This window comes from Vigna unguiculata, chromosome 4 (assembly GCF_004118075.2).
Source record: "Vigna unguiculata cultivar IT97K-499-35 chromosome 4, ASM411807v1, whole genome shotgun sequence".
Classification (NCBI taxonomy): domain Eukaryota; kingdom Viridiplantae; phylum Streptophyta; class Magnoliopsida; order Fabales; family Fabaceae; genus Vigna; species Vigna unguiculata.
Window position 1 is genome coordinate 35899149 of NC_040282.1, and position 27233 is coordinate 35926381.

Below are 27233 nucleotides of genomic sequence, written 5' to 3' on the forward strand. Positions count from 1 at the left end.
AATCCTAATATCCTTTTATAAGCCAACGTCCATCAAGTTGGGTTGAGCTTTATTTTATTTATTTTATTATGACTTCCTATAATAACCAATAGGTCCTTATAATGTTATTTAAAATATCACTGTAGTGTAATAACATTTTTTTCTTTTTAATGATTATAATGTTTTTAATTAATATTCTTTTTATTATAATAAAAACAAGGTTGACTTATACGTGTTTGACTTTGCGCTAATGTTACCTGTATGAAATGAATAGCGATTTAGTTTGAAAACTTACAAGGCATTTATGATCAGTGGGTGCATTGAATGTTACAACTATGTGTGGTTATGGACGGTGCTGAAGTCACCAATACCAATCTAGTTTAAATACTCATACTCACTGCATTTTATCCATCATACTTAAATCTTGCTTCGAATTCTCTGAACGGTTCAATCCCGGGTCAGTTTGGAAATCTCTACAAGTTGCAGCATCTTGATCTTTGGCACAATTTTCTTGAAGCAAATATACCATCTTTTCTTGGAAATCTCTCCCAATTGCAACATCTTCCTCTCAGTTGCTATTATTTTGAAGGAAATATACCGTCCCAACTTGGGAATCTCACCAAGTTGGAACAGCTCTATCTTGGAGGATATCTTGGAGGAGGTATCAAAATTGAAGATGGAGGTCAGTGGCTCTCAAATCTCCTTTCTTTAACCCATTTTTCCTTGGTATCTATATCAAATCTTGATCGTTCTTATAGTTGGTTAAAAATGATTGCGAAGCTACCCGAACTAAGCGAACTGAGTTTAGTTGGTTGTAGCCTTTCCGATCATTTCATTCTCTTATCCAAGCCTTCTAAGTTGAATTTCTCTACTTCCCTCTCTGTCCTTGATCTTTCTCAGAACACCTTCACGTCACCAATGGTATTCCAGTGGGTGTCAAACATCACTTCCAACCTTTTTGAGCTTGACCTTAGTGCTAACCACTTGGAGGGTTTTACATCAAGTGATTTTGGTACGGTCAAGAATTCGCTTAGGCATCTTGACCTCTCCTCTAATAATTTCAAGGCCAAAGATTTGAAATCTTTTACAAATATATGCACCTTACATTCTTTATACTTGTCTTCAAACAAGTTCACAGAAGACCTTCCTTCCATTCTTAGTAATTTGTCCCGTGGTTGTGTTAGACACTCATTGCAAAAATTGGATCTTTCATCTAATCACATCACTGGCACTTTGTCTGACATTTCAGTATTCTCCTCTTTGAAAACATTGTTTCTTCAGACAAATCGGTTAAGTGGAAGGATACCTGAAGGTGTGAAGTTACCATCTACTTTGGAGGATTTGTCAATTAGCGAAAATTTCTTTAAAGGTGGAATTCCAAAATCTTTTGGGAATGCATGTGCTTTGCACTCATTTGACATGAGTGGTAATAACTTGAATGTTGAGCTTCCAACGATAATTTCTCACTTGTCAGGATGTGCTAGATATTCATTGCAAGAATTATATCTACATATGAATAAAATCATTGGTACACTACCAGACTTCTCAACATTTACATCTTTAAAAGTATTATATCTTTCTGAAAATAAGCTAAATGGAGAGATTCATAAGGATATTCAATTTCCACATCAATTGGAGGAACTCGACGTGCATTCAAATTCTTTAAAAGGTGTGCTTAGTGATTACCATTTCACTAACATGTCTAAGTTACATGTATTGGATTTATCTGATAATTCATTGGCCTTGACATTTACCCAAAATTGGGTTCCACCTTTTCGGTTGTTCACCATAAAGTTGAGATCTTGCAACTTAGGTCCAGCATTTCCGAAATGGTTGCAAACACAAAACAAATATTTTTATATTGATATTTCAAAAGCTGCAATATCAGATATTGTTCCCAAATGGTTTTGGGCTAAATTACCACTGCAACAAGTAATGATGATGAATATCTCATACAACAATCTACGAGGTATAATTTCAAATTTTCCACTAACTCATCTTTCTGATTCCATGTCCCTTGAATCAAATCAATTTGAAGGCACTAGTGCAGAATTCCCATTTTACCTCGCCTTATATGCTTCGGTTGGCCAGGAACCGAAGCATATAATGGCGCGGTGGCATTTTTGCAATTACAGCCAAGTTTTAGGCCTCGGTTCTCCAAATACCCGAAGCCAAAGAGGGGTATAGGCCGCGGTTCGCTCAAAACCGGTGCCAAAGAGGTGTTTAGGCCTCGGTCCATCAGGACCCGAAGCCAAAAAGTGGCTGGAAGTCAGGGTATAGGCCTCGGTCCAAGGAGAACCGGTGCCAAAAGGGGTCAATGGCTTCGGTTCTTCTAACAACCGAAGCCATAGGGTTTATTTAGGGTTCGAAAATCGCGAACCCTCTTCTTCCTCCCCGCGCCAGCCTCTGCAACTCTCTCTCTCTCCTCCCCAACTCCCCGGAGTTCGTCTTCACCTTCATGGCGGTCTCCATGCTCGGCGCCGTCGCCACCACCACCAACCCCTCCTACACCGCCGCCGAACTCGCCAAGCAACTGGACGTCTCCAACGCCAAGCTCGTCGTCACGCTCTCCACCCACGTCCACAAGCTCAACAACCAGCAAGCGCAGCACCACTTCTTCAAGGTGGCAACCGTCGACGACCCACCGGAGAATTGCTGGGCTTTCCCGGAGGGCGACGAGAGTGAGGTTTCGGAGGTTGAGATATCAGTGGAGGACACGGTGGCGCTGCCGTTTTCGTCGGGGACGACGAGGCTGGCGAAGGGGGTGATTCTGACGCACAAGAGTTTGGTAACCAGCGTGGCGCAACAGATAGAGGGAGAGAACCCGCACATGTACCTGAAAGAAGAGGACGTTGCTGATCCAGAAGTTTGAGATGAGGGCGCTGCTGGAGGCGATTCAGAAACACAGGGTGACGGTGGCGATACTGGTGTCGCCGTTGGTGGTGGCGCTTACGACGAACACGGCGGTGGAGAAGTACGATTTGAGTTCGATACGGTTGGTTATGTCCGGGGTTGCGCCGCTGGGGTTACAGGCGGAAGAGGCTCTGAGTTTTTTTTTTTTTTTAAAAAAGAAACCCATATGGCCTCGGGTGCATCCAAAACCGAGGCCAAAAGGGTATCGAAAAAAGCCCATATGGCCTTGGGTGGAACGTAAAATTAAGGCAGAAGGGGACTCTATGGCTTCGGTTCTTAACCGAGGCAAAAAGCTATGACCTTTTGGCCTCGCCCCAATATGCTTCGGTTCTCGAACCGGTGCAGAATATTGAAAACAACCGCTGCCAAAGGCCCTTTCTGCACTGGTGAGGTTCTATTCCTCAATTTCTAGGGAATTCAAAAATTCTTGATTTATCAAAAAATAAATTCTCAGATCCTCTTTCTTTTTTATGTAGAGATGACACCATTCAAACTTTGTTCTATTTAGACCTTTCATACAATAAGTTATTTGGGCATATCCCAGATTGTTGGAGGCAATTGAACAAACTAGTTTATTTGGATTTGAGTCACAACAACTTTTCAGGAAAGATTCCTATGTCAATGGGATCACTTCTTGATCTTCAAGCATTGTTCTTGAGAAACAACAATTTAGTAGAAGGAATCCCTTTCTCTTTGAGGAATTGTACAGAACTAGTAATGCTTGATATGTCAGAGAACAAATTATCAGGATCTATACCTGATTGGATTGGGACAAAAGAAGAATTGCAAATATTAAGTTTGGGAAAGAATCAATTCTTTGGGAGTTTACCTTTAGAGGTTTGTTGCCTAAGAAGCATTCAAGTCTTGGATCTCTCAATAAACAACTTATCTGGAAAAATTCCTAAATGCATAAAAGACCTTACTTCAATGACTCAAACGCCATCTTCAATAGATTATGGATATCATTCATATTTTTTCAAGATTGGTGTTTTTGATACCAGCATGACATATGATTTGAGTGCATTGTTGACATGGAAAGGTTCAGAACAAATGTTTATGAATAAAGGTTTGTCGCTTTTGAAACTCATTGATCTTTCAAGCAATCACTTCTCAGGAGAAATTCTTGTAGAAATAGAAAAATTATCGGGATTGATCTCATTGAACTTATCAAGAAACAATTTGATTGGAAAAATTCCTTCAAACATAGGAAAGTTAGCATCACTCAATTCTTTGGATTTGTCAAGAAATTGGCTTGTAGGTTCAATTCCTCCAAGTCTTGCTCAACTTTATGGACTTGGTGTGCTAGATTTGTCACATAACCATTTAAGTGGAAAAATTCCTACTGGTACACAACTACAGAGTTTCAATAAATCTAGCTATGAAAATAATCTCGATCTTTGTGGACCGCCACTTGAAAGACTGTGTATTGATGGGAAGCTAACACAAGAACCAAATGTTAAAGTTTATAAAGATGAATATTCTTTTTTTAATAATGATTTTTTCACAAGTATGGCAATTGGATTTGCTCTAAGTTTCTGGACGGTATTTGGCTCAATCTTATTCAAGCGTTCTTGGCGACATTCTTATTTCAACTTCTTGAATAAGTTAACCGATAACATTCTTGTCAAAGTAGCCATTTTCAGAAAAAATATTTATGGTGAGTAAAATTTAATTGATCAATATATTATATTCCTTACATAATGTGTTTACTTTTCTCCTTTTAATTCTCCTTTATCATGTTTTTTTTTTAATTTCTTTTACAAATCTCATGGATAACAAAAAATCATTATATTAAATGGATAATGATATTTTGACCCACTTTTAACCTACTACTTCAATTACCCTCAGATCATCACATCATTCCCCTAAAAAAAATCAAAATAGATAATTGAAGGGTGATTGAAGTGGTAGGTTAAAAGTGGGTCAAAATATCATGATCTATATTAAATATTGAAATAATTTTTTGAAATACAAATAGTTGCTTTTGAAACAATTATGTCAAAGACTTAACATTTATTGCTCAATAAAACTTAAATGTGTAAATATAAGATGTTCATTAATGAAGATCGTAACTTCTTTCTCGTTTTGGATGCTGATTAAGTGTTTATTTACTTGTTTTTTTTTTTTTTCAATAAAACTCTATCCTGGACAACCTTTTGCAAATTTGGATGGAAAGTTTGCAAGTTTTGTTTTTCCGGGTAAAACTTATGAGATGTTTTTTTATCTATCATTAGTTTTCCTTTTTTGAAATTAACTTGGCATTATTATTCTTATGACTTCAAAATTTTAAATATATTAACTATATAAATTTTAGTGAATAACAGTAAGAATTTTATGTATTTAATATACACATTTAAGAGAAGTAACATTGTATTTTATTTTTAAATTTTCAGGCCCTTGAAGAAGGATTCTCTTTGGTGACTCCAACAATTATTTAATGATTGGACAAGGCAATGGTTTCTTCAAATTCCCTTACTGCTCATAAAAACATCTTCACTGTGAATTGGGAAAGTAGTGTGCATGCTTTGATTCTTTGAAGTTTTAATTTTCATTAAATTACGAACTTTATTAAGCGTTGTGCTTGTAATGAAATATTTTAGCTATTATATTGTATACACAGCCACCAAAGAAATGGGTCCATACAAATAAATAGGTAAAAGTTTAACAAAGGATATAAGTGACCATAGAATATATCATAGATGAATTATCATAAATCTTATGACATTTATGTGCTTCATTTACTCATCTCTTTAGTCCATACATATCTCTTTCATTTATATTTTTCTCCTCATTCATTTCCTTCATCCAGTACCATTTTTTTTCCAATTGTATTTTATTTTTCTGGAGAGGAAGGTGTTATACAGAAAAACTTTTAAATTACAATCACTGGTGTCAAACTAAACTTATGCAAATTAAATTAATACTAAAAATATATTTTGTTTAATATCAATGTTAAATTTAATAAATTTTAAAATAGAAACATATTAAAGTTGGTTAAGCCAATACTAAACTTTTTTAATTAAAAATTTAATTTTAAATTTAGTGACAAATTAACACCAACTTAATCAACACTATTTAGAATCTGTTTTCGAAAAAATAATATAAATAAATTAACGCCTATACAGTGGCGGAATTATGTATTGACAAAGGAGAGCCACGGCTTCCCATTTTTTTTGGAAATTATTATTTATATATATATATATATATATATATATATATTTATATTTTTTAAAATTATATTTATATATTATTTATATTAAATTTATATTATGGAAATTATAATAAAAGACAAAATAAAAAATTTAATGGAGACATTGATTTACAAAAAAATATTAGAATTTTTTTTTGACTATAGGATTTTTTCACCGTGTAAATTATTATGAAAGTGTGTGAGGAGAAATAAATATAAAGAGATAGATTGAAAAACAGAGATTGGGGAACATATAGATTGAGATGAAGTAATTCTCGTATGATCTCTCACGCATCAAGTTTAGTATCTTATTATGATTTATGTACGTCAAATTTATGAATCTTTTTAGGATGTTTATCCAAATTAAGTTTATCTCAAATTAATATAAACTTAATTATGATTTTAGGGATTCTTTGATGAAATTGGTATGAACCCTAATTATACTTTTTCCTAAATTATTATAACCTTTAATTATGAAATTTATGGATTTTATGTTTTCTGCTGCCTATGATAATTTTTTTTTAAGTTTTAAATTTATACCTTGTTGCTTATTTAATTAAAGTGGTATAAGTTTTGTTATGTCTTGCAATGTGAAAATTGTGACTTCTGAATATAAATTTTATTTTTTTCTAAATAGGTGAAATGTGATAAATTTATATTAGAAAGATTATGATAAAGAGTAAAAAAATTGATTTTTTTTTTAAAGAAGGAGGTTTGTGATAAAGATGAAAAAACTGCATATATGTTAACTAAACTTTTCATGAGAACCAAGAATTCAAGAGAATGAAAATCAAATCTCTAAAGTTCCTAGAGTTATATATAATGAATTTGACAATACCCATCAAATCAAATTGATAAGGTACAAAGGGTTGATCTAAAATGATATTCATGGTTAATATCATGATATAATAACATGATATAATAACGAATAATAATCATATTTTTTTAAATTCTACTATTATGCGTGTTTGTTTAAAGCAGAAAAAATGAGAAGAATAAATAAAAAAAAAATCTAACTAAAAAAAATTATATATAATAAATTTAATTTGACACTCTTAAATTTTGTCTCTTAGTTCCGTCACTGCGCCTATAACAAGTACGACATAAATTCGACAAAAAAAAAACATTAAGAAAAAATTGATGCCAAATCCATTTTTGTTTTATTGTAGTTTGAATACGAAATGTATCGTATACGTGGTTCTATTCGATACTGAGATGACATAATTTTGAAAGTTTTTGTTGTTTTGTTCGGAAAATTTGGTATAAGGGACCATTCAACTGTACAATTTACAAGTCTTTGGCAAATCTTTTTGTTTCTTTCGTAGAGTGGAATGTCACAGAAGAGGCCAATGCACTTCACAAACATTTCCACGTCTGGAATGGGATTGATGCAAGTCTTTTCTAGCTTTTCTTTTTTCTTCTTTGTTTACTTACATGATACAATCCAAATAAAATAATATTCACATAAAATAGTGTTCCAAGTGGTGCAGGTTGGAAGGGGCAGACGGGGTTACGGCCCCCCTCCCCCAATTTTTTTATTTATTTTTTCATTATTTTATATATACTTTTTTAAATTATATAAATTTTTAAATTTTTTTAAATTGTTTGTATTTTTTAAATTAAATAATAGTAAATTCAAAATTAATAGAAATTAAATTAAGTATTTTTTATTTATTTTATAAAGTATAATAATAAATAATAAAACATAAAATCAAATATATAAAAAAATAAATTTATTAAGATATTTTTTATTTTCTCTCACTGTCTTTTGAGTTTTTCATATATTGTATTATTCTTTTATGTTTATTTATTTTCTTTTGTTACTAAAAAAAAGTTAAACATAAACTCAATATTTCTATCTCATTTTTTTCATATTTTTTCTTTCATTATTAAATAAATAAATAAGATAACTTTCTCTTGTCTCAGTTGATAGTAAAATATTTTTTTAATATTTTTTTAACACTATTTTTTATCTCATGATCTTTTTGTATATTTATTTTTTATTAATATAGAAGAAGAAACAATATACTATGTGATTTTTCATAATCGATTTTTAATTATAACTTATTATCATAGTTTTTTTAGTAATTATGTCTCTTAACTTTTGATTAGATTATGATAAATTATTTTTTAGTCTTCAACTTTCTTTTTAAATAAGTATATTGATGAAAAAATGAAAGAATAAATTTATTTTTTAAAATTGATAGAGAGACTGCCGGTGAAGATGAAAACATGATAATATGGTTACTCATCGCATAACAATGAAATGAAAGTTTTTGAAAACTTTTTGAATCAAATAAACGTTAATAAGATGGAAGATGAATATTTTATAGATAATTTAGTTATTTACATTAAAAAAGTTAAATGAAAAATTTAATTATGATTCAATTACCATAAATTTAAAAATATAAAAATAATAAACATTCTTTTATATATATATATATAATTTATTTAATAGTTATAGATATATTAGATTATAAATTATTTTTATTAAATTAATTATACTAATATTAAATATATAAATTTTAAATATATTATTTTGATTCTTGTTTTCAGAAAAAACTAGTGTTATACCCGTGCGTACGCACGGGTGGTGTGTTTTTTTATTTATTTAATTTTGTATTTGTAAAATAAAAAATATTAATTATCTTTTTTAATTAATATTTTCTCATATATATATATATATATATATATATATATATATATGTAATAGATTAGAAGAGTAATAATAATAACCGTATAAAAATAATTAAATATCTCATACAAGTACTTTTAATAATAATAATAATAATAATAATAATAATAATAATAATAATAATAATAATAATAATAATAATAATAATAATAATAATAATAATAATATGATAGTGTAAATATATTATAGATTATGGATATCGTACAAAATAATAATAATAATATGAAAAAATTTAAATAATTATTCATAGGTATCTTTTGCAACAAAATAATTAAAAATAATAATATTATTTTATACTAACATTTTAAATAAAAATAATAAAGTGTAATAAATATTTCTAATTTTCAATAAATATAAATTCAACTTCCAATTAGTAATAAAATATTAACATTAATAATAATAATAATAACAATAATAAATACAAAACAATTGAAATTGAACTTAAAATTTATGAATAGAAACCCATGTAATATATATATCCATTGCTAAACTAAAATGTAAACATAATAACAATAATAATATAATAATGATGATAGTGTAGACATAATAATAATAATAATAATAATAATAATAATAATAATAATAATAATAATAATAATAATAATAATAATAATAATAATAATAATAATAATAATACAAAGTAATATTAATATTAATAATAATAGTAATAGTAGTAGAATAATATCAATACTAATAACAATAATAAATATTCACTAATACTAATAATAGTAATATATTATTAGTTACGTGAAGAAAACAATATTATTTTATGATTAAAGATTATAATTAAACTTTTGAGTTATTCATTACATATGTTGTATTAAAATGAAATATGTATTCACTTTCGTTCTTAAAAGTAAAATTGTATATATTTTACATTATGAATCCCGTACAAAGTAAACACATAATCAAGTCGAGATTGATCTTAAAATTTGTTAATAGAAACACTCGTAAATAAAAATAACTTTAATTAATATTTAAAAATAATAATAATAATAATTATTATTATTATTATTAATTCCAGTATATAAATTAAAAGATAGTATTATCAACTATAAATAAAAACTTCATTCATAATTAAATAAATTTAAAATAATTAATGGAATAAACTAATTTATAAAAAAAAATTAAATTAATGATATAATTATTAATTGCAACTGTATATATTTAAAAGATTTCAAAAAATATGGAATTAAAAACAATCCATTCACAAATAGAAAACTAAAAGCAATTAATAAAATTAATTGATCAAATATTAAAAAAATTAGAAAAAAATCATATAATTATTGATTATAAAAATAAGATGTAAACATATCATGTATTATGGATCCCGTACAAAATAATAATAATAATAATAATGAAAAGTAATATCACTACTAATAATACTAATTATTCTTTAAATCAAATCATATTAATATTAATAGTAGTAATGTAACATTAGTTAAGTGAAGTAAAACAATATTATTGTATAATTAAAATTTGCACCGTACAAATGAAATGTCTACATATGGTAATGAAATAAACTAATTTATAAAAAAAAATTTGAAATTAATGATATAATTATTAATTGCAACTGTATATATTTAAAAGATTTCAAAAAATATGGAATTAAAAATAATCCATTCATAATTAGAAAACTAAAAGCAATTAATAAAATTAATTGATCAAATATTAAAAAAATTAGAAAAAAATCATATAATTATTGATTATAAAAATAAGATGTAAACATATAATGTATTATGGATCCCGTACAAAATAATAATAATGATAATAATGAATAGTAACATTACTACTAATAATACTAATTATTCATTAAATCAAATCATATTAATATTAATAGTAATAATGTAACATTAGTTAAGTGAAGTAAAACAATATTCTTGTATAATTAAAATTTGCACCGTAAAATGTCTACACATGGTAATGAAATAAACTAATTTATAAAAAAAAATAGAAATTAATGATATAATTATGAATTGCAACCGTATATATTTAAAAGATTTCAAAAAATATGGAATTAAAAACAATCCATTCACAATTAGAAAACTAAAATCAATTAATAAAATTAATTGATCAAATATTAAAAAAATTAGAAAAAAATCATATAATTATTGATTATAAAAATAAGATGTAAACATGTCATGTATGATGGATCCCGTACAAAATAATAATAATGATAATAATGAATAGTGACATTACTACTAATAATACTAATTATTCATTAAATCAAATCATATTAATATTAATAGTAGTAATGTAACATTAGTTAAGTAAAGTAAAACAATATTCTTGTATAATTAAAATTTGCACCATATAAATGAAAGGTCTACACATGATAATGAAATCAACTAATTTATAAAAAAAAAAAAGAAATTAATGATATAATTATTAATTGCAACTGTATATATTTAAAAGATTTCAAAAAATATGGAATTAAAAACAATCCATTCATAATTAGAAAACTAAAAGCAATTAATAAAATTAATTGATCAAATATTAAAAAAATTGGAAAAAAATTATATAATTATTGATTATAAAAATAAGATGTAAACATATCATGTATTATGGATCCCGTACAAAATAATAATAATGATAATAATAATAATGAATAGTAACATTCTTCATTTCTAAAAGTAATATATATTAAAAATGCATATGCACAATCTTTTCTAAAATGAAATGTATTTATTAAGAATATATACAAAACAATAATAATAAGATAATAATAATAATAATATTAATAACAATAAATATTTTATTTATTGATTCAAATAATAATAACAAAAATACTAATAATTATGATAGCAATTGCCAATTAAAACTTCTTTTATAATTAAAGAAATTTGAAACAATTCATGAAATCAATTAATTGAGAATAAATCTTTAAAAACTAATCATATAATTATTAATTACAAATGTATAAGTTTAACAGATTTCAAATTGTATGGAATAAAAAAAAATCCATTCATAATTAGAACACTAAAAACAATGAATGAAATTAATTGATCACTTAATGAAAATAGATTATTATACAGACAACATCACATAATCCACTTGGAAAAACCTCTATTCTAGAATAGAAGAAAAATACATACAAAAAATGTATTAACTTACTTATATCTTGTAAAAAATCTAAATATATTGATATTTTAACTAAAGACTAACACATTTATAATATTTTAAAACAATGCAAAAATGTTAACTCTTTCGAAATTCTTATTGTATGTTATTAACCATACACAATATAATGCAATATAATGTTGTTGTAAATAATATACATTTTTTTAATTAATACATTCAAAATTGTATTTTTATAACATTGGATTCAACAATTAAAATTTTTAAATTTTAGATATACTTTGAATCATCCTAATTCAGTATGTTATCTTTTTTTTCTAAAAAACTCGTAAGAAATACATATTATTATCATCTTTAGTGTATGAAAATAAGAAATTAAGTACTAAACATTTGACATTGTTAACCTAATATATTTCTTTTCTTTTACCAATTATGCAGTAAAACATAAATATTGGGACTTAAAATAAAACCTGGATCACACAATGTGCTAAACACAAATGTATTCATCTCACAAAATAATAATAACAAATACATTTCAGTGGTGTAATTTTGTCTCAACATAATAAGTTTTAGCTTCCTACACAAACCGAAGTAATACACTTTACCAATATTTATTTACAACATAAATACAACTTTTCATGAATAAATTATAACTGAACATCATAAAATTCCACCAGAAACAGAAACAGAACAAATGAATTGTCCTAAAACAACAATTACTCTTTGAGTAGAAAGAATAATATCTTTAAGTATGGGGAAGCTTTATGATTTTCTGTCCTCTTAAATTTTCAACAATCTTTGTGAAAACCTCAAACTTCTTGATCTCCTCTACTGCAACCTTCACAACATTATACTTAATTACAAATTTCACATTCTGCTATACAGATTAAATCTCAATCTTCAAATGATCAATGAGGACTCAAATGTTGTCTAAGTTCTTTATAGTCTGAAATTATAAAAACAATCAATCACAATATTGTACTACAAAACAAAGTATATGCATATTACTTTTTTTCTTATAAGTATAATACAAACTTAAAACCATAAAAGACTATGCATAAAAACAAATTCAAACACAATACATAATGAACTTAAAACCATGAAAGACCATGCATATAAACAAATTCAAACACAATACACAATACAATAACACAATAAAAGAACTTATAACCTACTTATCCACTGGAATATGGAGCTCAAGCTTACAATATTCAAAACTAATATAACTTTCCAATGACTTAACATTTTTTTTTTCAAAAACAACTACCAAAAGTTACTATATAATGCCATACCACCATATTTTCATAAAGAACTCCATAATATATTGTAATGACATTCATTCAATAATAAATTCCATCAAATCATAATTATCTAATCAAATCCACAATTTATATTAATTATTAATACAGTTGAACAACTAAATCATATCAATGTCAAGAAAATAAAAGAAAAAGAACATGTTACCTGCTTAATGAATGCAATATGGAACTAAAGTTGTAAGATAACCTGCTTGTTGACTGCAATATGGAATTAAAATTGTAAGAGTTAAAAACAAAAGTTAATAACCAAAACATACTAATAAACAATACAACTATACTAAAGCATTAAAAAAATATACTATCATTTACTCGGTGTTCAACATACACACAAGCATCTCAACAACTTACATGCTACCCAAAGTACAACCAAACCCGCAAACACAATATTATGACACAGAACAATCAAAATTCCATAACAGAACCAACTATAACATAGAACATAAACTATTACATTGAAAAATGGAAAACCTTATGCAATCATTCCCACATTTTCTTCCTTTGGATCCATTATTGTTTATGAAATATTAAAAATATTGGGAGAACTTAAGAAACCCACCATGGACTCCAACATAACCAATAGAACAAAAAAGCAGAAACACAAAATCGATCATCCAATGACAAAACAAATAGTATGCTCCTGAAATATATGAATCCACACAAATCAACAAACAATTAAAAAATTTAATTAAAAATCATTTATTTCTAGTTTGCATGGAATGAAAATGGAAACTTGAAACATAAAATTCAGAGATCAACAAAGCTATTACCTTCCAAATCCAATCAAGTATGTCCCTCCTAACATCCAATAACAAATAGTATGCTCCTGAAATATATGAATCCACACAAATCAACAAACAATTAAAAATCATTTATTTCTAGTTCGCATGGAATGAAAATGGGAACTTTGAAACATAAAAAATCAGAGATCAACATAGCTATTACCTTCCAAATCCAATCAAGTATGTCCCGCCTAACACCCAAATCCAACTTCCCACTTTTCAGCCTTTGCAAGTAATCAATCCTCAGAAAATGCAAGTAATCTCAAAAAAATTGAAAAACAACAAATTGATATATAAAATAAATTTAATAAACAAAATATAAACAAAAATGTTACCTTTTCATCCAAGAACTATTTTGTTGCTTTGTGTTCGTCAAATGAAAAAACTCTAAACATCGAAGAACATATTAAAGCATATATTAAGTTTAAGAAACAAAAGATTAAACAACTAATAAACAAAATCGATCATCCAATAACAAAACAAATAGTATGCTCCTGAAATATATGAATCCACACAGATCAACAAACAATTAAAAAAATTAATTAAAAATCATTTATTTCTAGTTTGCATGGAATGAAAATGGAAACTTGAAACATAAAATTCAGAGATCAACAAAGCTATTACCTTCCAAATCCAATCAAGTATGTCCCTCCTAACATCCAATAACAAATAGTATGCTCCTGAAATATATGAATCCACACAAATCAACAAACAATTAAAAATCATTTATTTCTAGTTTGCATAGAATGAAAATGGGAACTTTGAAACATAAAAAATCAGAGATCAACAAAGCTATTACCTTCCAAATCCAATCAAGTATGTCCCTCCTAACACCCAAATCCAACTTCCCACTTTTCAGCCTTTTCAAGTAATCAATCCTCAGAAAATTAGTATTCTCAAAAAAATTGAAAAACAACAAATTGATATATAAAATAAATTTAATAAACAAAATATAAACAAAAATCTTACCTTTTCATCCAAGAACTATTTTGTTGCTTTGTGTTCGTCAAATGAAAAAACCCTAAACATCAAAGAACATATTAAAGCATATATTAAGTTTAAGAAACAAAAGATTAAACAACTAATAAATAACAATGTTATTAGACCAATATATCAATCAAAAAAAGGAAAAAGTAAAAGTTGGAAACCAAACCTATATATCATACCTTTTAACTGAAAAAAAAAATATGAGCAAGCCTTTCGACTTGCGGACAAAGAAGATAATAAGAAAAATGAGATCTGAAAGGTTTGGAAGGGATTGCAGAGGAAGAGTTGGAAGAAAGAAAGGTGTGGAAGGGAGCCACGAACCAAAAATAAAGGTGAAAGGTTTGGAAGGTCCGAAAGTAACCATAAACCTGGTAAAGGAAGGAGAAGAATTCACAAATCGAGAATGAGTGCTGCAAATGGTGCAGATCGCAAGTGGTGTTTGGGTGGTCTGAATGTATTTAGGGTTTTCGTTTTAGGGGGAAAAATCAGAGGTAGTGTAAATGGGAATTTTGGAATCTGATATTTGAATTTGAATTATGTTATCAAAGCTCATAAATGCAGACATGTCCATCATCACGACTGAGCGAATTCAGATGCATTTAAAACTATGCAAAATTACGAAATAACCAAACCCAATTAAACTACGGAGCAGAAAACAGGGATAAAATTGTCATTCCGTCTTCAGCTGCTCTAACCATTCATAAAGGACACCAAATTGACGAAAAAACCATTCAATTGGACACGTGTCAGCTTTTCAGATAGGGGTTTTAGGGTAATATCCCTAGTAGTTTCTTTTCTTAGGTTTTAAGTAGATTACGCGCAACTTCTATTCTTTTCCGCTTAATGGAATTAGATGACAATTTTCAAAGTCATTTATTTTTTGTTTGAAAAAAGTGTATACCACATTTATTGTTTGAAAAAAGTGGTATACGGGATCATCCCGCTATACAATTTCCACATTTGACGTGATGATGCTTCTGGATGGGATTTGCTCCAATCCTTTTTATGTTCTTTTTATTTAGTGTACATGATAAATAAAATAGTATTAGATTTTCTTATTTCTTTTAATGATTTGAGTAATTCATTATTTAAGATGTTTTGTTGTTTGTAATTTTTTATTCAAACATTACACTAAAAATCATATATAAAACTCAAGTGATGCTTTTAGTTCAAACATTACACTACATAACTTTATTCTAACGTGTTTTTTGATAATATTTGAGTTATTTAAGCCATTTGATAATATTTATGCTTTGATATTAGCTGAAAAACGCGTTAAACGTCAAATAAATTTAATAAAATTTGCTTAAAAGAACTAAAGTCACACATTTCTAAAGTTGAAAGACTAAATTGGGTCAACGTTTTGAAGAGAGATTAATTGCAATTTTCATTGAAAATTAAGGGACCAAAAACATATTTAACCCCAAAAACTAACCATTTTTATGATAAATCAACATGATAATAATAATAACATTTATTGGAGGAACTCTACGTGCATTCAAATTCTTTAAAAGGTGTGCTTAGTGATTACCATTTCACTAACATGTCTAAGGGAAGCTTTCTTTGTCTTAATTCATAAACATGTTAAGAATGCATGTTGTATGTTTAATTTGTGATTGATTGATATATCTGATATATGGAATTGCTTGTGATGTTGAAAACTATGAAGATGTGTATTTTTCTTGTTAATTGAGAATAATTGGTGGTTTAGATGTATTTTACATTCAATTGGTATGGATAATTAGATAGAATTGATGTTTGATAATTGAATGATCTTTGCACTGGTTTTGGAGTGGTACGGGTTGGCTGAAGATGCACAAAACAGGTTAGATCAGTTTCTGTATAATTCTACAAAGTTGCACACTCGCTAGGCGAGTGGTACTCGTTGGGCGAGTGAGCTAATCTGTAGAATTATGCAGAACACTGATCTGCAGAATTAGGCAGATTCGCTGGGTAAGTGTTACTCGTTGGGCGAATTTCCAAGTCAGGAACTTCCAGACCTAGACTAGTGGCTGGACGAGAGGTACTAGCTGGGCGAGCATGGGCAAGTGGCTAGACGAGCATGGGCGAGTTGCTGGACAAGTGCTACTAGTTGGGCGAGTGAGTTAGAGCCTGAAACTTGTATTTTTGAGTTAAATTGGGTGGTATTTTAGTTATCATAAGCTTTGTAATTATTATGAATGATGAGTATACGATATGAGATTGTTTATATGAGACTAAGTTGATATTGGTTGATGCTACCCCAAGGAGGATTAATAGTGATTGTGGTAGTGTTTGGATTGTGGTAAGGATTGTCTTGGCAGTTATCCTGATGCTCTAATAATCATTCAAATTCTCAAGTAGAGAGGAATGTGGTATGTGGTGAGAGGAGCAGAAGGTACTAGCCTAGGGGTTTTTCCTTGACCATAGGTGTTAACAGACTTACCTTGTATGTGGTAGAGTTTTCACTCTTAATTCATCGCTTTGCAGAGCATGAGATGTCGCTACAAGTGCAGAACTGAATAGATCCGACCTCAATGCATGTATCTGGATTAGTTGAGTCGTAGTTTATAAATATATATATATATATATATATATATATATATATGTGTGTGTGTGTGTGTGTGTGTGAATATCTGTTTGTCTGTAGTTGTTAGATATATCAATATTATATGGTTTAAGAAAATTCTTTAAAAGTCATTAGCTTACCCTTCTTCTGTGTTTCTGTCTTGTGTTGTATGTTTTTCTTTTGCGATGATCACCTATTCGGTGGGAGCAGTGGTGGTTGCAGTTTCAGAGGCACCTTTAGAGGTTGAGGAGCCATCTTTTAGGTCAGAAGGAGGTCTCAATGGGAAGTTGTTGTAAGTTGTTAGCTTGTATTAGAATTAGAAATGTTTGGTATGTATAATTGATATATTTATATAGTTCGATAATTTGTAAGACTATATTAATATACTTTATATATTTATTTATTTGTTTTGAACACTAAGGTAAAATATCCTATTTTATTATCTTTAAGCTGCTAAAATTGAGATGTTATATGTGACCTTATCCATTCTCTTTTAAAACTATCGGAAATACATATATTGTTGTGTTAATGTGTTCACGTTATTTTTATGATAGTAAAATATAATGAATATAATTATTTTTTATACTAATATTATAATAATAAAAAAATAATGAAAACGTAAAAAGTAAAATTAAAATAAAATACGCATACCAATAAATTTAAAAATAAAAATGAATTAAAGTCCGTCAAGTCAACTTTAAAGTCCTTCAGTTAGAAATTTAATTTTAAACTTAGTAATAAATTGGCATCAGCTAACCAATAATAGTTAAAGTCAGTTTCTAAAAACTAATATTAATAAATTAACATGTCTAACAAATGCGACACAAATTCAATACTATTGATTAATTATTGCGGATTTTTTTTAAAAAAAAAAAACATTAAGCCAAAATTGACGCAAAAATCTATATACTTTTGAGGTTGAATGTGAAATGTATCGTATACGTGGTTCTATTTCGTTAATGAGATGACAAAATTTTGAATGTCTTTTTGTTTTGTTCGGAAAAATTGGTATAAGGGATTATTCCACCATACAATTCCCAAGTGTTTTTGTTTCTTTCATGGAATGTCTCGTAAGAGGCCAATGCACTTCACAAAAATTTCCATGTGAGGAATGGGATTGCTAAGTCTTTTCTAATTTTTTTTTTATGAAAATAACATGTCTTGAAAAGTCTCATATCGATTAAAACAACCAAGGAAGTGAGTGTTAGTGACTATATAATGGGCTATAAGTCCATGATGTTCCTTGTCCCAAGTTAAAGACACTTCAACCTTATATTTGACTCTTCTTTTTTCTTATACTCTTGTAATAAGATCGTTGTGAGGTTTGAGTTAAATTATTGCTTTGGAGAGTGTGGGTGTACTCGGGGCAAAAGGGCATGGGTGTATTGTCTATGTGTTTCCTTGTGTCTATTTTATTTCTCTATTAATAAAGTTTTTCTCGGGGGTTTTTTCCAACAGTTGTATTAAGAGCTATGGTTCGGTAGGATTTTTTTCTTAGTATGCTATGTGGTTGCAGTGTAGTATGATCTTTCACATAAGAAAAGATTAATTCCTTGTTGTTGGAGAATCATCCTTGGTTGTTGAAGTTGCAATGCGAAATTTGATGGAAGGATCATTTTTAGTGTTGTGTTGACGTGGTGAATCTACAACTGGGTTCGTGGTGGTGCAAGGACGGTAAGTCATGTTGGATCTGCAGTGGAGTTCATGTGTGGCGAGATGCTCCTGGATTTGTGGAGGACATCACAGTTGGTGCTCGCATGGCTTGGTGAGTGATGCACGATGGAGATCTGATTTGTGTGAGTCACAGTTTGTGACATGTGCGTGCAGGAAGTGTTTTACGGTTTACATATATGCTTCAACAAGAGTCAATGGAGGTGATACGCTGGTAGGTGTTGCATCTCCGATGAGGGAGTCAAACGACACGGTGGCTCCGAAATGCAGATGTTCGATTTGTGGTTTTTCGAAATGTTGTGTGGTTTTACGTCGTGGGTTGCGACATGGTTCCGAAAAAGGGTGTATGATGTTTATGTGCGAGGATTGACTAACATTTATGCAAGATGTGTGGTGATTATACACGAGCATGAGTTAGCATTGATGCAAGGTGCATGGAAATTCTTGGGATGACTATTCGGAGTGGAAATTCTTGGGATGGTTTGATTCCAATTGGAAATCTTGGGATGGTTTGATTCCAAGTGAAAATTCTTAGAATGGTTTGATTCCAAGTGAAAATTCTTGTGATGGTTTGATTTCAAGTGGAAATTCTTGGGATGGTTTGATTCTTAGTGAAATTCTTGGGATAGTTTGATTCCAAGTGGAAATTCTCGGGACGACTTGATTCCAAGTGATACCCCTTATAGTGGAGTATGATTGCTGGTATAGACAATGAAGATGTGTTTATTTTAATCAGGGTGGAGAATGTTGGGCTGATGAAAATAACATGTCTTGAAAAGTTCCACATCGCCTAAGACAACCAAGGGAGTGAGTGTTAGTGACTATATAATGGGTTCTAAGTACATGATGTTCCTTGTGTTGAGTCAAAGACACCTGAAACTTATATTTGACTCTTCTTATTTCTTATACTTTTGTAATAAGAGCTTTCGAAAGTGTGGGTGTAATCGGGGTTAAAAGGCATAAGTGTGTTGTGTATGTGTTTCCTTATATTTATTTTATTTCTTTATTAATAAAGTAATTCTCGGAGTTTTCTTGTTTTTATTATCAACTTACATTGATACTGTCTAAATAAAATAATCTTCACATAAAATAGTATAAACATAATAAAGATTATATGAAATTGAAACTCAAACAATATTGAAAAAAATTTATATTAGATTTCCGTTTTTTAATTGGGTCGTGTAATTCACTTTTATTATAATTTTTATGTTGTTTGTAACATTTTTTTTTTCAAACATTACATTAAAAAAATCACATAAAATATTTGGACTTAAATAAATAATATCATAGTTTAAAATTCTAAACTTGTTGTTCAGAAAATATTTATCCTAACAAAAAATCAAAATTTGGACGTGGATTATTAACAAATATCCGAATACAACATTTTTATATTTTGACCATGTCTAAGTGGATTATGTTATGTTGGGTCTTTCGAGAGAGGATCATCAAGGGATATAACTCCAATGAAATATGAGCTTAACTCACATATAAGGGATTAACATCACTCTTAATCCAAAACCTTAAAACAATGAGTTTATGGGGTCTTCATCCTTATATGGTGCTCAACTTTCTCATCTTTACTCAACGTGAGACTTAGACTCACACTTGAATTCTTAACAATCTTCCCTTCAAATGTGAGTCCCTTCACATTGGTACTTCTCCCTCGAGCGAAAGTATTTTTTTTAAGCCACGAGTAGCCTTTCATCTTAACGAGACACACTTAACTGACTCACATTGTCAGGAAGACTTTCAATACAAGGACTTGTCTGAGTTGGTCACCACACGAACCTTTGCCCCTGATACCACTGTTGGGTCTTTTGAGAGAAGAGATTACCGGGAAGATACAACATCAATGAGACATGAGGACAATCCACACATAAGGGATTGACATGACTCTTAATCCAAAACCTTAAAACAATAAGTTTATCAGTCTTCATTCTTATATAGTGCTCACTTTCTCAGTTTTACTCAGTATGAGACTTAGACTCATAATTAAATTCCCAAGCAATAAATATTGTGTTTATGAGTAGATCATATGATTCGGTATATACATTTTCAGATTTATATATAGATGTATATATGATCCGTCCAAATGGTGTTGCATGAATGTTGGGAATGAATTTATTTGAAGGTTGCAACAATTAGAGTAACCAACACATGACAACAAGTTAGTGATTAAATGGTTAATACTTTTAACAATTATAAAATAAAATAAGTATTATTATTATTTCCAATTAAATATTTATAATTATAATAAACCTCTTCTAGTTTAAAATAGTATCGATTTTTATACATTTCTTTAATGAGCCCTATTTTCTTATATTGCTTTTATATTGTAATAGTTTAGTTATTTAAATTTATTAATATTTTAGACATCTTTAAGGGTGCTAAATACGGTAGCCTTATCCATTATCTTTTAAAACTATCGGAAACACGCGAAATGTTGAGTTAATGTGTTCAAATTATTTTAGGATAGTAAAATATAGATATAATTAGTAATTAGTTCTAATTTTTTTGTTTGGTTCAATTTGGTCCTTTTAGTATTGGTTGGTTCAATTTAATTCTCCAATTATTTAAAAGGTTTTAATTTGGTTTTTTTCGTTAAATTGGAGTTAACACCGTGTCCATACATGACACGTGTCAAACTGTGAAATTTTTTATTTTTTTTAAAAAATTTATAAACTGACACATGTCAGGTTATCGTCATGCCACGTGGCAATTTATCATCATGACATGTGTTTTTTTCAATTTAGTTCTCTTTTTAAATTTTTGGTTCAATTTAGTACCATATTTGTTTAAAACCATCCAATTTTGTCTTTTTCAAATTGATACCAAATTAGTAAATAAGCTTAATTATAACTTGTATATACATGTTAAAATAATTTTTTTGAATTTATACATCAAATCACTACACCTAAATACTCAAATTATTTTATTTTTTACAAGTGTAAAAAATTAAAAAGGTAATAATGTAAAAAATAAAATAATTTGTGTATTTAAATAGAGTGATTTGATGTATATATTAAAAAAAAATTATTGTAACATTATATATGTATATATATACTGTAATTAAGCTTATTTAATAATTTGATCTCAAATTGGAGAAGATAAAATTGGATTATTTTACAAAATAAGAGTACTGGATTGAACTAAGATTTAAATAGGAAAGTAAATTGAAAACAACTATTACCACTGCTACGTGTCAAGATGGTAAACTACCACATGGCACGGTAACCTGACACGTGGTAGTTTATAAATTTTTAGAATAAAAATTAAAAAATTAAAAAAATAAAAAATAAATTTTTTTTTCAAAACTTGACATGTGTCCTATACGGACACGATGTTAACTCCAACTTAACGAAAGATGACGAAATTGAACATTTTTTAAATTGGGGGACTAAATTAAACAAACCAATAATAAGATGATCAAATTGAACCAAATCAAAAAATTAGGGGACTAAATCAGTAATTATACTTAAAATATATGAATATAATTAATTTTTTATACAAATATTGTTATAATAAAAAATAATAAAATGTAAAAAGTAAAATTAAAATAAAATACGCATACCAAGTAAATTGAGTTGAGATGGATTGAACATGAAATGTGCTCAATATGTGGTTGTATTTACTGTAATGTGACGAATTTTTTGTTTTGTTTGGAAAATGTGGTATAAGGGACCATCCCATTATACACGATTTAAGTCTTTTTTTTCTGTTTGTTTTGTGGAATGTGATACAAGGGACAATTGCACTTCATAATATTTTCCACGTATAATTAATCGCTAGTCTGATAATATTATGAGAGTTGGTGAAACAATAAACTTAATCAATTTTGTTGTGATAAATTCTATTAATATATTTGATACTATATTAAAAAATAAATTTTAAATTTAATTCAAATTTAACAAATTCATTTATAAAATAATATTATATCTATTTATATATTATAAATTTATCTCATCTTTTATCAGCCTAAAATTTATTATATAAATTATAAAAATACTATTAAATAATAAAATTCTGTTTCTTTTTTACGGTACGTTCTGACAAGTCATTTGAAGAATTATTGTAGTGTTTGATTATTATTTTTTTTGACGGTATCTTCTGACAAGTCATTTTAAGTATTATTTTTAGTGTTTGATTTTTCTGTTGATGGTATCTTCTGACAAGTCATTTCAAGGATTATTGTAGTGTAATAATTCATTTTTCTTTTTTATAATTATTATAATGTTTTTTAGTTACATATTTTTTTAATATAATACAAATACGTGCCTCTGTTGTTAGCTTTGTAGGTGGTTAGGGTTTGTTAGTTTTGTAACCGCTTAGGGTTACCTTTGTAAAGCCATCACAGAACCTATTTAAGATAGGTTTGTGATCTCCCGTAGCAGAGAGTTTTGGTTTCAAAACAGAACACAAATTAATCAAGTTCAGTTCATGATTCTTCATACCTGTTTTTTCTGTTTCTTCCTTGTGCACTTTTCTCTCTTCTCACAGAGCCCCTCTGCACACCATCTTCGAGTTGCTGCCATGGGAGAGATCAGAAGATTAGGGTTTCGTACACCCCTCTGCCAAAACCATTATGGCATCAGAGCAGGTTCGTAACCTGCCTGCTTCCGCTGCTTCCTCCCATTTCTTTCTCAATTCTTGGTACATTCTTGCAAGGAATCTTGCAAAATGCAAGACAACAACAAAAAGGAAGAATCTGCACAGAAAACAATAGCAGATCAGATCCTCAATCCCTGCAGTCCTTATTACCTTCACCCAGGAGAGAATCCTGGCCTTGTTCTTGTCAGCCAAAGTCTCAATGAGACCAATTATGCCTCCTGGAGCAGAAATCTGAAACGTGGTCTTGTTTCCAAAAACAAGATTAAATTCATAGATGGCAGTATCAAAGCACCAAAAAGGGATGATCCCCTGTATGACGCATGGGAAAGATCAAACATGATGGTTCTATCTTGGATTACAAAAACCTTGTCCACTCAAATAGCAGAAAGTGTTGTCTATGTGGAGAATGCTAGAGATCTTTGGGAAGAACTAAAAGAGAGATTTTCCAAGGGAGATTATTTCAAGATTTCAGACCTACTTCAAGAAATCCATTCCATTCGCCAAGGTGATAGAAACATATCCCAATTTTTCACAGATTTAAAGATTCTTTGGGAAGAATTGGAGTCTTTAAGACCCATACCACATTGTATCTGTGATGTTCAGTGCAGCTGTGATCTATCCAGAAATTCTGTAAAATACAGAGAGATTGAGTATGTCATTTGCTTCCTAAAGGGATTAAATGATACCTATAACAATGTTCGCACTCAAATTCTGCTGATGGACCCTCTCCCTAGCATCAATCGTGCTTTTTCCCTCATAATTCAGCAAGAAAGACAAAATAATGGCAATCTTGGACACAACAGTGAGAGTACAGCAGTTGTGAATGCTGCTGAAAAGCAAAGTGGCTCCAGAAATGTTGATCAAGGTACTTGGAAGCCTCAAGGACGTGGTAGTGGTTGGCGAGGACAAGGAAGGGGAAGAGGAAGAAACCCCAATGCGGGAAAACAGTGTTCCTATTGTCATAAGATGAACCATACCATTGATGAGTGCTATTCTAAGCACGGGTATCCACCTTGGTTCAAGCAAAGACAGGATTTTGGTAATCAAGACAAAGATAACAATAGTCAGGCCACATGCAATCTGAATGTCAAAGAGGAGTTGGCAGGGAATAACACTAAAACTGACAAGCAGGTTTCTACTGGATTTACTCCTGAACAGATACAGAAACTTCTGCAGTTTATTGAACATGCAGAGAAACCAGGGCATAGTGTGAACCAGGTTCAAAGAAAAGATTCAAACACATCCAATTATAACACTCAACAAGGTAGTATTTCCTGGATTTTAGACACTGGTGCCACTGACCATGTCACATACACTAAAGAACACTTTGTTGCCTTTCACAAAATTAAACCTATATGCATAAAATTGCCTAATTCTTCCACTGTTACTGCACATTTTGCTGGAACAGTACAGTTTTCAGAAAATTTTATCATTTTTAATGTCCTCTACATACCAGAATTTACTTTCAATCTAATATCTGTCCAAACCTTGATCAAAGATTTAAATTGTGTACTAACTTTCTCTTCTAAGATGTGCCAGATTCAAAGCAGCCCTACATTGAAGACGATTGGACATGCTGAATTCATCAATGGCCTATATTACTTACACTCTTTTTCTGTATCAAATAAAAACTCTGTTTGTTCTAGCATAACTTTGAATTGTAACAACAATAATGCTGATTTGTGGCATTTTAGACTAGGACATCCTGGAAACAAGGTTATTAAACAAATCTGTACTGATTTTCCTTATGTGCAATCAGTGAATAATTCCATCTGTGATATATGTCATTTTGCCAAACTTCACAAGCTTCCCTTTCCCAAAAGCACTACTACTTCTGCTGCTATTTTTGATCTTATACATGTGGATATATGGGGTCCTATGTCTATTATGTCTGTTCATGGTCATAAATATTTCTTAAGCATTGTTGATGATTTCAGTAAACACATGTGGGCTTTTATGATGCATTCCAAAGGTGAAACTAGGTCCCTGTTAAGAAATTTCATCATTTTTGCTAAAAATCAGTATGGTAAGAATGTTAAAATCATCAGATCTGATAATGGCCCTGAGTTTTGTTACACAGATCTATATAACCAATATGGTATTGATCATCAATGTAGTTGTGTTGAAACCCCTCAACAAAATGCCATTGTTGAAAGAAAACATCAACATGTTTTGAATGTTGCTCGTAGCCTAATGTTTCAATCTAACCTACCTAAAGCCTATTGGACATATGCTGTTTCTCATGCTATCCATTTAATAAATAGGTTGCCTACTCCTACTCTCAAAAATAAGAGTCCTTATGCTATTTTTCATGGTGACCCCCCTACTCTCCTTCATTTAAAGGTTTTTGGTTGTCTTTGCTATGCCTCCACTTTAGAAAACAATAGAACTAAATTCGACCCTAGAGCCAGAAAAGGTGTTTTTATTGGATATAAAACAGGTGTAAAGGGATACATAGTTTTAGATATCCAGACCAGAGAAATTTTCATAAGTAGGAATGTTATTTTTTATGAACATGTCTTTCCTTATGTTAACAGTGAAAATAAAACAGAAAATTCTATTAAAGAAGGTGAAAGAAATTTTGATGATATTTTCTGTGATTATGTTCATAATGATTACAGTACCTCTATTACTCAAACTGTTTCTGATCTAAGATTTCCAGACACTCCTATTCATAATTCTGAGCAAGAAAACCTTGTAGATTCTGCAGCAGGGACAGAACCTGATTCTCCTCATGTTAGAAGATCTGACAGAGTTAGGCGCATTCCAGACTATCTTAAGGATTATCACCATCAGGTCAATTTTTCTAATTCTGCTCACAATAATGTAGACTTCAAAAATACTCTTAAAACTCCTTATCCCATCTCTACTGTTCTCTCATATCACTCTTTATCTGAAAAACAGTTAAATTTTACTCTTGCTATTTCTTCTACTAATGAACCAAAGTCCTATAATGAAGCTTGCACTCAACCAGAATGGATCAAGGCTATGGAAAAGGAAATTCAGGCCCTACAGCTCAATAAAACTTGGGATTTAGCCCCATTGCCCAAAGGGAAAACTGCTATAGGTTGCAGATGGGTATACAAGGTTAAGCATAAGGCAGATGGCACCATTGAAAGACACAAGGCTCGACTTGTGGCAAAAGGGTACACTCAACTCGAGGGGATAGATTTCTTAGACACTTTTTCCCCTGTTGCAAAGCTGACCACAGTTAGACTCCTCCTTGCTATTGCTGCCACCAAAAACTGGCATCTACATCAACTGGATGTAGACAATGCTTTTCTTCATGGGGACTTAAAGGAAGAAGTGTACATGACCCCTCCACCAGGCCTTGACACTCAAGGACAAGTGTGCAAGCTGCGGAAATCCCTTTATGGCCTCAAACAGGCCAGTAGGCAGTGGTTTGACAAACTTTCTTCCTTTTTAATCTCTATTGGTTTTGTTCAATCTCAATCTGACCACTCTC

The 27233-nt window shown here is 29.7% G+C and overlaps 2 protein-coding genes and 1 long non-coding RNA gene across 4 annotated transcripts; 2 read left to right on the top strand and 1 right to left on the bottom strand.

Moving 5' to 3' along the window:
• Positions 1–229: 229 nt before the first annotated feature.
• On the top strand, positions 230–2851 carry LOC114180840 (receptor-like protein EIX1). The gene is made up of 3 exons (XM_028067131.1): positions 230–238; positions 442–1911; positions 2342–2851. Exons 1-3 carry the CDS (start codon positions 230–232, stop codon positions 2849–2851), a joined length of 1989 nt encoding a protein of 662 aa, XP_027922932.1.
• A 1-nt stretch (position 2852) lies between these two features.
• Positions 2853–4557, top strand: LOC114180841 (receptor-like protein EIX2). Its single transcript, XM_028067132.1, has 2 exons — positions 2853–3027; positions 3437–4557. The coding sequence occupies exons 1-2, from the start codon at positions 2853–2855 to the stop codon at positions 4555–4557; spliced, it is 1296 nt and encodes a 431-aa protein (XP_027922933.1).
• A 7933-nt stretch (positions 4558–12490) lies between these two features.
• LOC114182744 lies at positions 12491–15445 on the bottom strand. Of its 2 annotated transcripts, XR_003604184.1 has the most exons (9): positions 15120–15445; positions 14923–14974; positions 14753–14813; positions 14578–14633; positions 14289–14340; positions 14117–14177; positions 13942–13997; positions 13320–13372; positions 12491–12693 (listed from the first exon to the last, which is right to left on the bottom strand). It is a non-coding gene; the product is annotated as an uncharacterized LOC114182744 (long non-coding RNA). The 2 variants fall into 2 exon arrangements; XR_003604183.1 differs by having other exon boundaries at positions 14117–14340.
• Between the last annotated feature and the right edge of the window lie 11788 nt (positions 15446–27233).

Coding starts and splice junctions, on each gene's coding strand:
- LOC114180840 (XM_028067131.1), top strand. Junction 1,912..2,341: donor CTAAATTACCACTGCAACAA/GTAATGATGATG, acceptor GGGTTTATTTAG/GGTTCGAAAATCGCGAACCC.
- LOC114180841 (XM_028067132.1), top strand. CDS start 2,853: ATGAGGGCGCTGCTGGAGGCGATTCAGAAACACAGGGTGACGGTGGCG. Junction 3,028..3,436: donor ACAGGCGGAAGAGGCTCTGA/GTTTTTTTTTTT, acceptor GGCATATCCCAG/ATTGTTGGAGGCAATTGAAC.